The sequence below is a fragment of the Ammospiza nelsoni genome, chromosome 7, assembly GCF_027579445.1.
Source record: "Ammospiza nelsoni isolate bAmmNel1 chromosome 7, bAmmNel1.pri, whole genome shotgun sequence".
Taxonomy (NCBI): Eukaryota; Metazoa; Chordata; class Aves; order Passeriformes; family Passerellidae; genus Ammospiza; species Ammospiza nelsoni.
The window spans coordinates 34,957,039-34,971,435 of record NC_080639.1 but is presented as its reverse complement, the minus strand read 5'-3'; the positions used below and the strand labels follow the sequence as shown (position 1 = coordinate 34,971,435).

The following is a 14,397-nucleotide window of genomic DNA, read 5'->3' as shown; positions in this document are numbered from 1 at the left end:
GAATATCTCTTAGTCACTTCCTTTTCTGTTCAAAGACATTGAAAAAAATGATGGTTTTTTTACACCCCATGTTCCCCTGTCTCTTCAGTGCAGGTAGGTCCTTGTGGCAATGCTTGAGCCAAGCTAGACAAAGCTTTTTTACAAATCTGAATGTGGAAAATGCAAATACAGACTCTATTTGAATATATCTTGGACACTTTTCATTTATATTTTTGAAGTATTTGCTTCTCATTGTGCTTAACTATTCAGTTATTTTCCCAGCGTTTTCTTTTTATTAATATTCAAATATTGTTGCCTTATTTGCAGCTGATCAATAGGTTAATTGGTTTTATAATGTTGCTTTAATATTGTCACCGAAATTTGGTTTTAAAAGGCTTGAGAATTTCTTAATTTTAACCCAAGTTTTTTTTTTTATTGAGTAAGTTTTCAAAGGTTACATTATAACTTTTATATCTAGACTTTGATATGTAAATCAAGACAGTAAACTTGAACAAAGTCACCTGCATTTTCAGGTAATTACATTAATGCAAAAATCCCTCTCAACCGAAATTGCTCCACAGAATTAGCATATCAAGAGCCTTCCTCAGAGAATAGCTTTAAGTAGCTCTGCTGATTTTCTGTGAAAAATGGGTTTAAGACTGGTACAAATTCAAGCATTATAGGAAATAGTAAATATCAACTCTTGAGAGTTTATTGACAGATGCAGAAGAGGGTTTCATCCCAGCTGAGTTCAGGGTGAAATTGGTGATATCTGGAGCAGCTGTTTGCTGCCTGATCCTTGGGGAGAGCTGCAGGAGTTACCTGAGGTGCACAACGAACACGGAGCCGCCCCACGCTTCAGCTCAAGGGCTTCGTTTCATGGAAAAGGACAAAGAGATGAACATTAAAATGATGATACCATCCAAAGGGAAGAAAAGCAGAGGTTTTGTGATGTATCCAGTCAGATTATTGGCATCCTACTCCAGCCCCAGAGTTTTGAGAGCTTCACAAGGACCCTCAACCACCCTTGAGATGAGCCCACTCCTGTTTCCCAACATTTGCCCCAGGGCCCAGTGCACACCTGTGAATGCAAACTGCTTCCAGCCCACATTCTCTTAAAAACAGGAATTTATGGTTCTGTTTTAGAGCTACAGCTCTGTCTGGATGAAGTTTATATACTTAGAAGACTCTTTCTGGAATCAGCTGGTTGGGGTTTGTAAATTATCCTACTTTATGTAATACCAGTGGTGGTTTGGTGAATTACTGCACCCACTGGGATGCTCATCTATCAACAAAAATGTTGTGTTTCAGTGGACAAAATTCTAAACATTTTGTTGTCTTTAATTTCTTTTTACTGTTCTAGTAATATAACATTAGGTAATGCATTATTTTTTAATGAAGAGGCAAAATAAAACATTGCTTTACTTTGTTCCACAGCAATTCCCTACCCAAAATATCTGCAAAAGAAATAAGATAAAATACTGCTTATGGTACAAATTAGATTTGCCATTTATTCTTCCTGTTAAACATTGCAAAGGGATGTGTTCCTACTGCATGTGCAACATATTTTCTTCAGTCCAACTGAACTTTAGGGGCTGAAAATCTGTAATCTGACATTATATGAAAAAGATTTCCAGATCCAAATCGTTACTGCAGCTTCTTTTTTTAGTTCGTTGGGTTTCTTTGTTTTTTTTTTTTTTTTATTAATTCTTTGCCTTGAAAGCAGAATTTACAAAAGACAACAGTTCTGATCAAAAGTCATCGAGCTGACGTGGTCTGTAGCTGTGCAGAGACTTCCAAACTGTGAAAGGCAATTAGCTTTCAAACCTCAGTTTTTCTAATAAGTTGTAGTACATTATAATTACCATCAAAGTGGGCTAAAATCACTGTAGAAAACATTAATGTGATTTTCTTCCTGTATTTTCATCCTTACTTTATATGCAGAATTATTCTTCGAAATTAACATAATCCAAATAAGCTATTAGGTAAGAGCTCATTTCCAGTTAGCAATTTTACTAGACAGTGTGAGAAGATGCAGAAGAGCTCAGAAATATGATAGTAGCTGCAACTTAATGAACACAACTGGAAATTGCACAGCCACAGCATCAGCTCATGGGGTTTTTTCCCTCTTTTTTTAAAATCTCTTACACCAGATGGCTCCTTGACATTTCTTCTGTTCATCTCTTTCTTTATTTGATCTCTAATATCCCCCCAGCAATTCATGAAAAGAAATTTCACTTTTCCTGTCTGGTTGAGGAGTCAGGATCAGTATTTCTCAACAAAATCCCACCCTTATTCCCCAATTTTTGTAGGATGTCCCTTTTAGGATGTCTCATCTGCTTCTAGAACCACCTTTTTTGGGAACCACCTCTTATTCTGCTTGGCAACTCTCATCTTGGTCTTTCCAGGCTCTCAAAAAAGTCTTATTGTAAACTGTGGTTTGAACAGTTAAAAAAAAGAAAAGGTGAGAGGTTTTTCTGGCCATGACAGCTGCTTTTCCTTTTAAAATAATATTTGGTTCCAGCATTGTAAGCCATTAGTCCTTGTAGTATCTAAAGAGATGTCCAGGTGTGAGAGGTTTCTTGACTCAGGTGATTGAATATTGCCCAGAATTAAAAGGAGTTTGGACTAAAAATACAGTTTGTCTTATCTGAAAATACCCCTTTTTTTTTTGTGAACATTCACATCCCTTCTGTGAATGTTGCTTGGATAGCAAGAAAGAAAAAAGTTTGTTATATACAAACACTTAAAAAATTCTGTTATTTGTGGAAGCATCTGCCACCACTGTCGTCATCTCATATCAAAGAATTATGGTACAATATTTATGGTACAATATTAAAGTTTAAAGTTAAGAGTTTGACTTTTAGCTTTGAAAATCAAACTTTTAACTTTAAACTTTAATATGATGAAAATAGTTTACAAATATCTTGCGGTATTAGGGAACTCTGACGCTTACGGGAAAACAGGTTATTTTAGGATCTTCTTTTCTGTTTTCCAGTTATGTGGCTTAGTAGCATTTCATTGCTTCATTTTTTAAGGAATATCTGGGGTTTTTTTTCATTATTTAACTTGATACACTTATAACTAAATAGGCAAACAACTGTATGTGTATTTATAGCTTATGCTGGTCTTGAGGTTTTTATGATACACTGCATTCATGTTAGAAAGAGTTGGGTAATCCTATTTTACTGGGAATACTCATTTCTGCAGGAATTCCAGTAAACTTTAGAGTTGTTCATATAAATCTCCTATTTGCAATATGAACTCCTGTCCTCAGGACCATTTTTCAGAGCTAAGCCTTAATGATTATGGAAAAAAATTAATGATAGAGATCCTGCAGTTGATAAATTTAATGTTATAATGAGTCAAGCATCCTTTATGTGTGAAGATGAATATTCATGAATACAGAGGGAATTTTGTGCAATTTTCTGAATGCAGTGATTTTCTCTACCCACTCCTCAGGGTGGGTTCGCATTGTTTTCACTGAGTGCTTTGGGATGGAACAGCATGGAATAAAAGAGATGCAGAATCTGAAAACTTCCTTTCCCTTGGTTTCAAATTACAGTCCAAAACACCTGTTTGCTTCAGTACCAATAGTTCAAGTAGTTGATGTCAAAGTGACTTTTCCCTAATGCAGGTAGCCTTAAAGTTGAGAAAACAGATTTGAAAGATTAACTTGTTCTTCTGCATGGAGTAGAGGTGTCAGAGATCCCTCAGAGCAGAACTCCTGCAGGTGCAGTTTAAGTCTTTCCAACGCAGTGTTTCTGAAAAAAATGACACAAATTCATGGCTGTGCAGCTGCTGTGAAAGGCCATTTCCACCAACCTGACTGCACCATCTGTTCTTTTTAGTGTCCAGAGTTCAAAAGGCCCAGGGGCATTGCTGTGGACTGGGTGGCTGGGAATATTTACTGGACTGATCACTCCAGAATGCACTGGTTCAGCTACTACACAACTCACTGGACCAGCCTCAGGTACTCCATCAATGTGGGGCAGCTGAAGGGACCCAACTGCACCAGGCTCCTCACCAGCATTGCAGGAGAGCCATATGCAATTGCTGTCAATCCCAAAAAGGGGTATGTATCCTTCAACACCACTCTGATTCGGTAATTCCAATAAAATTGCAAAACACAGCAAGGAAAAGAAAATTATGTTTGCAATTGTCGGAACTTTTCCAAGTTGTTTCTTTAATTTCCTGCTCAACTTAACTAACTGTAAACCAAGACCTCCACTCTGACGTGAATGTTGAAAGGCTCACAAAAATTGAGTATCAGTGAAGTGTTTGAGGCTCTGTGCAGGCATTCAGCTTAATTGCTGTAAATCCTAAAAAGCGGTATGTATCCTTCAACACCACTCTGATTTGGCAATTCCAATAAAATTTCAAAATGCAGTAAGGGAAAGAAAATGATGTCTGCAATTATCTAAACTTTTCCAAGTTGTTTTTTTAATTTCCTGCTCAACTTGCCTAAATGTAAACCAAGACCTCCACTCTGCCGTGAATGTTGAAAGGCTCACAAAAATTGAGTATCAGTGAAGTGTTTGGAGGCTCTGTGCTGGCATTCAGATTAAATTTGTGTTTAATATTTCAGGATGATGTACTGGACAGTTATTGGGGATCGGTCCCACATAGAGGAATCATCTATGGATGGTACTCTGAGAAGGATACTGGTTCAAAAGAACTTGCAAAGACCTACAGGTAAACAACTCATTTTTCCAAAATACCTGGTACCCACTAGCTGAGGAAGATTTCAGTTAAAAACAACAAAAAAACCCCAACAAACAAGCAAAAAACCCAACGTGACAAAACACTCAAGAAATGGGCATTTTCCTGTATTTATTGCCTAAAAATACTTTAGTAACATCCTTCTGTGTTTTCTTCCTTTACTTCATAGTAGAAAATAGATGTTCATGGAGTTTTTAATTTTTGTCAGATATTTAACACAGGCCCATGTAGAGGGAATGCAAGGAAAGAGTTCAAACCTTTGATATTCCCTCCCAAATGGGGTTTTACTGATATTATTTACACTGTTTTTAAATTTATTACCACATATGGCTTTCCTATTTCAAATAAGAGGGAGGGAGAATTTGAACATTTGGGCTTGACTTCCTAGAAATGACAATCACAGGAGTGTTGCATGTATAAAACAAATAGAAATACTTTTATCTCTGATACCAGGAAAGTACATTGAGAATGCTAGTTGTGTATTAATTTATATTTAAATCTTCTCATTAAAATGCAAAGAATAATTTAAAGCTGGAAAATGGGGACTGCTTCTAAAGCATGCCCCTTACAGGTCCCATGTATCACACAGCAATGACACATTGTGATTGCTTTTTACCAGAAATTATTCTCTTTAGCCATATCCCTGAATGCCAGTGTTTCTTTTAAAGAGAGTTTTTTACAATGGAGTTTTAAATGTAAACATATTTCACTGGTCTGTGAGTCAGATTTTCTCCACTTCCTCTCATCTATCTGCAGCTGATTAATTTATGACCTTAAGAGGAGTATTTTTGCTGTTATGTATAATTTCTTTTGATGTATTTTTTTCTGACTTACCTACTTATATAACTAGGAAGAAAAATACCTTTCCCCATTCTTATTAAAGATGCGCTGCAACTTCAAAAGCTCAGAATGAAATTATTTTATGGCTTCAATATTTTCTTCAGGCTGAAGTGTTTGACATGACCTAAAATGGCATATTAACCATTTAATCTTCCTCTGTGAAGCATGGACTACTTGATTTAACTATTTGATTATTGCCTAGAGGCTGGGTATTTATAATGCCATTGATCTTTTATTCTCTTTTGTTTTCTTTTCATATAAAGATGAAAATATATATAAAAATAGATAGCTATATATCTTCCAATATTGCTGTTTAAGTCTTGCAGAAGTAATGTAGTTAAAATAATCTGATTTTTAATTCTGCAAGACTGCATGGGAAGTCTTGGTGGTAAAAATGAGAACAGAATTAAATATGTGTGGAAACAGGGTGCAAAGACTCCGTGAATTCTGAATGCCTTGTTTTTGACACAGGATCACACTGGTGCAATTGGCATATTAGATTTTGGTTGGGAGAACAGGTTAGAGGAGTTGACTCTATATTTAATTCCCACCTGGTATTTCTGTCTCTAGGAGAATGGGTTAGAAAAGGAGCTGACCTTGGGCAGAGTAAGGTAAAGAAAGTAAAAAACCATGGTTTCCCCAAGGGGAAGGCTTAAGTGGGAGCTGTAATATTTTATTCTCTTTGTTTTCCAGTCAAGTCTTTTCATTGCCACAATATTTTGTGTACACGAGAATATGAATGACATAAAAATGTAGCATTACAGAAAAATACTAATTTTTTTTCAGTTTTTATGTTCCTTTTTGAACTTTATCTCCTTTGTAGGTCTCGTGGTTGATCCGTTCAGCCAGCGCCTGTTCTGGGCTGATTTCGAGTTGTCTGTTATTGGCAGTGTTCTTTTTGATGGGTCCGACTCAGTTGTGTCTGTGAGCACAAAACAAGGTATGGAGAGCCTTGGTATAATGTGATTCTCATTTTATTTTATTTTATTTGGCTGAAGTTACACTATTCAGAACACTATGTAAGCAAAAAGCAAAAAGCAGGGATTATTGAGTAATTTTTTGTGCTTTTGTTAGACAATGTTTCAAACGTTATCTAAGCAAGTGTTTTAGATAAAATAAAGATAATTTCAGCTTTAAGATAATCTGATAAAATTACCTTAGGGGAACAAAGATTTAATTATATGTACAGATCTCCAAGTATAGGTATTACTGAGTACCATTGGGATTAATATTTAGGCTTGATCTCACTTGGACTTGTATTAGGGCTGCCTGCATTGAACTGGAGTTTTAGGGGCTGTAGAACAGTTGGTCTGAATCAGTTCCGGGAGAATAATGGGCTTGGCTTTCAGGTCAGTGAGTAATCACAGAATTCTGCTAACAGAATGTGAATGAAGAAAGTTCCTTTTGTTAAAAAAAGGAGATTCTGGTGAAGCAAACTGTTTTCAAGCGCACAATGGCTTTTTAACAACTTGTTAAGTAAGAAATTTGTGAAGTTTGAGTAGAAAATAAAAGGGGCACATTAAAAAAGATTTGAAAGCAATTCTTGGGGAGGATTGTGGGAGTTAGTTCTGGAGAATTGTCAGGGTGTTATTATACCTGGTGCTATTGAGTGTTTTCTCCCAGAATTCACCAGGATATTCTGGAATATACTAGGAAGAATGCCCCATAATCCTAATTGGGCAGGACAAGATTGAAAACATCTTATTTTGATTTAAAAGCACTTTATTCCACAATTTGTATCAATATATATGAATATAATTGTCTGAAAGATCACTGTGAGAGTGGGGATCTGACCACAACCTCCTCTAGCACTGGGCCAAAGGAAAATTGGGGCAGTTTAAACATTGCTTTACAATGAGACTAAAACCTTCAACCCATTGAATTAAGCCTAAAAGAATCAGTTAGAATTCATTAATATTTTTTATGAAAATTAAATACTGAGTGCCAAGCACTGATAGCGTGAAAGAACCATAGGAAGAAATAAAGGCTGATTGATGAAATTAGGTAAATACAAAGGAAATACAAAACCATTTTTAGAGTAAATGGAGAAAATAGCAGGCACAAGGTATGACAAGGAATATTTCTAATTCTTTATGGCTTCAGGAAGAGATGCATCTCAGGCAAAGAAGTTTTAGTTAGAAGCCATTTCCTTACTGAGGGCAAATGTGAATTTCTACATCCAGTTGTACACAGGAAATCCAACTGGTGGCCAAAGAGCCCCTCAGAGCTCTTAAAAATGAGGAGTTGGTAGAGCTAACAATTTCTTTTGCATTAATTTACTATAATTACAAATTAGAACAAGCATAGCACAACAAACTGGCATTTCAAATATGTTAGGAAGGAGCTGAAGAAATGTTTTGTCAGAATAATCTCTTTGATGTGAAGCAAGATGAACTCTTTCTTCCTTGTCACATGCATCTAGTTAAAGTGTTGTACCTAAGGTGCAACAAGTAGAACAAGTCTGCTCTAATTAGTGAGTTGTTACTACAGAGTTTCTTTTTCTTCAATTATCAGCCAGTTTCTGAAACTCAATTGTGTGGAAAACTGATAAAAATCTTGAAATTTAAGTTGCCTGCAAAATGGAAAGGGGTTCTTTGAGGAAGATTGCTTTTTTTAAAAGTAATTTTTTGTGAGGACCAAACAAGCTGTCTGAAAAACAACGTCCTTAGGTGTTAATCACAGTAATTAATTTAATTTGTTATTTTGAAAACTTGTTTATTATTTGAATAAAAATATATATTTGTATTTACTATCCATTTTTATTCAAGGTTTACTGCATCCACATAGAATTGACATTTTTGAGGATTACATATATGGAGCAGGCCCTAAAAATGGTGCATTTAGAGTGCACAAATTTGGCAAGAGCCTTGTAGAATACCTAAGTGTGGATGTTGATAAAGCAAAAAGTGCCTTGGTTTTCCACCGCTACAAACAAACGGACTGTGAGTAAGCATAATTACTGTAAATACTTTAAATTCAGTCTTGGAGGGGGAAATGTAACCAAGTTGTGTAGACATAAACCAGAGCCTGATTGTACAAACTGAAAATAGATTTAGTCATATTTTTTTTAATATCATTTTGATGTGTTTGCACCCATTTGAAAGATGCTGGACAAGTTTGTACACAAATGCCTTTTGTATTTTCACTGTAACTGAGATATAAAAATAATTAGAAGAGAGATGAATAACAATCCCTCTAGCCAGAAGCAGATGAAATTTTTTACTCCATGTTACCAATAGATTTTTTGGTAATGGAATAAATTCTATTCTTAGAATAGAATAAATTGGTATGGAATTTATTCCATTACCAAAAAAATGGAATAAATTCTATTTTTTGGTAATGGAATAAATTCGTCTTGCATTGCTGCTTGGGGAATGTGTTCACAGACTCGAGGCCATTGATATCCTGGGAAGTGGAAGTGTGTCAGAATTTTTCTATCTGATTATTTATTTATTTTTTCTTAGTTTTAGAACATAGTTCTAAATTTTTTTAATTTTAAAAAAATCATCAATATCTCTAATATTTTGTCTTTTCAAACAGTGCCTAACCCCTGCTTGCACCTGACGTGTGAATTCATTTGTTTACTCAACCCTTCTGGTGCAACCTGTGCTTGTCCAGAAGGAAAGGCATTGATGAATGGAACATGCATTGATCAGAGCCTCCTAGGTAGGTACTGAAAAGTGCAGGAAAACCAGAAAATAAACAGCTGGGCAGTTTTGGTCATTGCAAAAGGCCAGGCTGGCTGTGAGGGCAGAGTTTTGTGATGTTCAATATACACATTAATGAGCTGAAATTGAAAGGTGAAGAAACAAAATGCCTGATTCAAAAAAAATGCCTCCCCTGCTAATGTTCATCAAAATAAAAAATGAGCTTTCAGCTTAACAAGATACAAGATGGTTAAAAGTGAGTGGGTATAAATACTGACCAAAAGAAGTTTGAAAAACACTGAGGTGTTTTGGATCCCAAATTAAAAGTGAGTCATTCAGGAGAAAAAAACACTGCAGCAATGGTGAAAGGCAGTGAGAGCAACACAGCAAATAATGACTTTGAAGTAAAAGCCAAAGAAAGGAAAAAAACCTGCAGCATTTTAATCTAAAATTATATATTCTGGGAACCTTTGTAATGACTAATACTGAGACACAGGAAACCAGATTTCCTGAGAAAAAAGCCTCTAAGTTCTTGCTGTGTTTTAGGGGTGGGGAGGGAATCTTTAAAATATCTTCACTCTAATTTAGGCCAAACCTAGCTTGGTCACACTGCTGGAATAATTTCTTAGCCAGCTTGATTTTTTTTTTTCATGTTCTAGAAATCACTGAATAGCATTTCTTGTGTGTATTATGTGTATGAGGGTGTTCTTCTGATGTTTAATTCCAGGCTCAGAAGTGCAAGTGATGGTTTTTTTGGTGAGATCCTCTGTGCTTAAAGTGCTCAATTTAGCAATTAAATTAATTTACCTGAAATGTCATAATTCTCTGGAGAAAATCTCATTGATTTATACTGCCTAGGCTTTAAGCATTGAATGAACAAGTCTGTGTTTTAGTGGCTCATGATGTGGTATTAATAAAACTGTCCAGCTCTGGACACAAATCAGTCTGAGCACCCTCCCTGCCCCTCCAAGTGTCAGCTCTTTGTCCATCTCAGGTGGACACATGTCAAGAATTTCTGCTGTTGCAGCACCACCTAAAAATTATTTCAAGCTACCCATAGTTAATATTTAAGTGTTGAAGAATGGACAAATAGAAGAAATTTGGTTTTCCCTGCTGACTTGTACCAGTTTGTACTCATAATTTCAGTAATGCTCCATTTTTACTAGTGGGCAAAGGATTATGCTGTGGTAATGTTTTCAGGAATGTGTGTTTTTATTAAAGAGAGATCTGAAGAGGTTTTTAAATGACTTGTTATAAATTTTTATGGGTAGGCAGAAAATGCCTAGAGAAGCATTTTTAATATATTGATAATTTCCAGTACCTTCCCATGGCTGCAATATCTGTTATGACTTTTTAAAGGGCTGCTGAATAAGTATTTCTGTAGTTTTTTGTTTACAATCATATTTCAAGTAATGCCTAATGTAGGCTTTTTCTTACTTTTTTTCATCTATGTTATTTTTGTATTAGTAGACTGCAAGTTTTGTAGTATCACAGATTAAGAATTAGGAATTGAAACTTCTGAATCATAGTACTCTCAATTTTTTTTTTACAGTATTTTGATTTATTTTAAATGGAAGTGGAAGATAAATTTTTGTCTCTTGCTGAGACTCCACTTCAGCTCCCAAGAACCAGCAGAAATTTCTGGAAAGATCAGAGTTGACCCCAAGATCAGCATCATGAACTGATACAGGTTTATAATAAAGGCTGAGTGACAGTCACTTGCCATTAATAGGTCACTAATAGCCTGCAAACAAACAAAAAGTAAATTTATAAATCAGGTCCTTTTCCTTTTGGAGGTTATATAGTGTGGAATAAAGAACTAGGTGCTGCAGTTTTCCCTTTCTGATGAAGATCTAGAAAATGTATGTGAAATATTCCAGACCCCACACATCCACCTTGTCTAAAGCTACTCAGAATATTTTTGGCACTGTCAATAACCCAAAACAGAACATCCTGCTTTACTTGACTGTATATTGTTGAAGGGTGACCTAACAGTCCAAAGGGAGGTTAGACAGAAATATTTTTTTTGTTGCTCTGCAATAAAATCCTGATTCAAAGTCAGTCAGAATATTCTTGTTGATTTTGGTGGTCTTCTGGTTTTTGAGGTGTTCTGGTTTTATTGTACTTGCACACAGCTATTTTAGGTCATGTAAGAAGTGTTTTACTCTTAGAAATTAGCAGCAATTGTGGATACCAAGAACTTGTAGGTTTGAACTGTACTTTTTGAATAATATCAAATTCAAGTTACAATAGAAAATAGTAGGCTCTTGAATATTCATAATATTTTTAATGTCTTTGAGTGTTTTTTAAGTCTTTTTAAATGCAGTAAGCAAACTACTGATAGTTTCTAGTTTCTCTGTCCATGACTTGGCAGAGCCAAAACAGGACAGCCATCTCCATTTCAATTCAATTTCTTCTTAGTCTGTCTGCCATAAAGGTTGGTGACTGCAAGATAATCTCAGTCTTGCTCTGTTCCTTGTGCTACATCCCAAAAACTGACTCAGATTCTTGTTCATTGGATTGTTCACTTTCCTTTTTTTGTATTTTTAATCAGAAGAAAATTAGCTAAGTCCTAAAGTTCTCCGTACTGCTACTCCTGCCTTGGTCCATTGTTTTTTTTCTTCATGAGCCCTACAGGAGGAATGTTAAATACTGACTTTCTGAATGCAGATTGCCTCAGACAGCTGTTTCCCCAGCACCTCAAGCAACTGAGGAGAAACAGCTCCTGGGTTTGATTTGGAGTTTTCAGGCTGGAGTCATTACAACATATGGGTGTGTTGCATCACTGAGAATGTTTTTTTAAAACAGAGTGAGTACAAGTTCCAGTGTTTCCTGAGATAAGCTCCCATCTCATTTCTCCCTGGATGACTGGGACTGACAGAACCAGAATTCTTTTGGGGCTTATTTATGGACTGAAACAGGCTGGACTTTTTTAGTTTAGAAGCTACCCTTTATTTTACCTAAAGGAAAGAGCAGAGCGCCACCTCATTTCCTAAAAGAGACCCCTGAATTTGCACCTATTTGATTTCTTGTATCTAATTGTCTGTAGCACAATGAAGCTAAAAATGTACCCAGAGGATGAGAATGGAGAGAATTGCACTGGAGGAAGACATTGAGTCCCACAGCTGAAGGAGCAGGATAATGAACAGTTCCAAGAGTTCCCTGCTCTGGAACCTCACACTTATCACTTTCCTCTTAAGAGGGGAACATTACTGCTCTTTTGGTTGAATGGAAAGCCTGAGGAAAGAATTCCAAAGACTCAGAACTGATGTTGCTTCTGAACAGGGGTGAAACATTTAATTTATCATGTTGCTCCCCTCAGCATGTCTCTATGGGGACTTGTCCACTGCATACAGACAGAGAAGGTGCTTTGGCTGGGGTTGGGGAGGTTCATCCCTGTGTACCTTCTTTTTCAACCCCAAAATCTGCCTCAGAGAGGAGGAACTACTGCAGTTTGGTCCTTGCTATCTTCTTGGGGGTTCTGCTGCTTTTCTAGACTTCTTAGATTTCAGTAAAAACCAAGGGTCACAAAGAAATCTGCTTCTATTTTAGGAAAAAAAATCTGTTTACAGCATTTCTTCTGTATTTACAAAAGGATCATTGTTGGGAGGGTTGTTTCCCAGTGCAGAAGAGAATGGGTGCCGGTTACATTTTCACACTGTGCATTCTTTTCTTAGCCATTCTCTCCCTTTTAAAATTGTAAAGAAAACAGATGTTAAAGAGGAAAAAAAAGTGAAGGAAAAACAAAGAGGAGCATCTGTGTTACAGCCTTCAGACAAAATTTGGGGAGAACAACTTGTTCTGATACTTTTCAGCATATGGCAAATTGGCAGGTGTAGTACAACTCTTATCTGAAGGAAGATTTATGGAACTTTCCATCAACATTGGAACTCTGCTCTCTGTCTTTATTTGGTGCATTCAGCTCAGTGAAGGATGAGCTACACATTTGTCCAAGGGAGAGCCAAGGGAAAAGAACTTTCTGCCCGAAGGGATGAGTATTTTCCAGGGTGGGGGAAACTGTTTTTGTCCCAAAGAATGTAGATCCCAAACAATGTGCTCTATAACATCATTTCCCCATTTAACTTGTCTAGTCCAGAAACTGGGGGATACTCCAAAAAGGAGAAAATGGCAAAAAGATGCATTTCTCTCAAGAAAGAATAGAGGTGTTATAAAAATGCCAATAAAAGGTATGTCTTGTGTAAGTGAGGGGAGAGGAATAGAATATCAAAAAATTTAACAAGTGAAAGAAAAAAATACCAGCAAATCTTTGATTTGCTGTTTTATGAGTGTTTCTTCTTTGTAAGATTTTCCTTTTGCTTCCAGTAAAAGGGAAGAGTCAATGATGAAGCTGATAAGACAAAGCCTATTAATGTTTGTGCCAAACAGTTTTAGTGTGAAGAAAATCATAAGAGAAATGGCAAATCGTAATTCTTTGATTATGTATTAAAGATGTTAAGATTGAAATAGGCAAAACAAGGCAGCATAAAACTAAATATCCAGATTAGAGGAGAATATATAAAATTACATGATCTGTAATCCTTTCTCTTTTTCATGTTAGAGAGATTCAGTAGCTGGACTAGAGGTAGTATAAGAAGTGAAATGATGTACCTCTGTCATTTCAGAAGTGAAAGGAGCAGCTGAGAGGTCTTTAAGTCTGCATTTAGCAAGCTCAGAACAGCATTGAAGACTAGATTTAGAAATTTTTCTGATTTTGTCTTTTTAACGAGTTTGTTCCAAGGCTGGGTACTTGCTAGAACTGTTCCCACTTCTTCCTTCTGAAGTATTTATTCAGTAATTCCAATTAACTGTATTCAGCTTTTTATAGTAATTCTTTGTAATTTTCTCCCGTATTCCTTTTCTTCCTGTCTTCTCCTGTGGAACCATTCTTCTCATGTTTCCCATACAAAGGCAGGCATGTCATCCCCTTTTTGTACTAGGCTGATGTGAATCAGTGCAATTTGTTTCTTGTATTTACCTCCAGACAGCAAAGCAGCAGCATTAAACCCCATATATTGTTCAAGTCTAATACACTATTTTAAAACTGCCTTTTCCATTGCATCTTTCAATCCTCTTTCTCAGCTTATTGAAAGTCCAAAATTGCTCTATTACCATTTCTCTGCTCCATATTAGAGTTGTACTGAGATTCTTGAATTTAAAATGTTTCATAGAGAACAAAATCAGTAATAATTTCCATTTTTTCCCCCAGATT

At 36.0% G+C, this 14,397-nt stretch overlaps 1 protein-coding gene across 1 annotated transcript in view; it reads left to right on the top strand.

Moving 5' to 3' along the window:
- Positions 1-14,397, top strand: part of LRP1B (LDL receptor related protein 1B) — a 375,345-nt gene that overhangs the window by 323,884 nt on the left and 37,064 nt on the right. Inside the window, exons 76-80 of the mRNA XM_059476167.1 lie at positions 3,831-4,054; positions 4,568-4,674; positions 6,365-6,481; positions 8,310-8,483; positions 9,082-9,207. Of these exons, the coding sequence (XP_059332150.1) occupies positions 3,831-4,054; positions 4,568-4,674; positions 6,365-6,481; positions 8,310-8,483; positions 9,082-9,207 (748 nt within the window). The remainder of the gene's footprint in view (positions 1-3,830; positions 4,055-4,567; positions 4,675-6,364; positions 6,482-8,309; positions 8,484-9,081; positions 9,208-14,397) is intronic.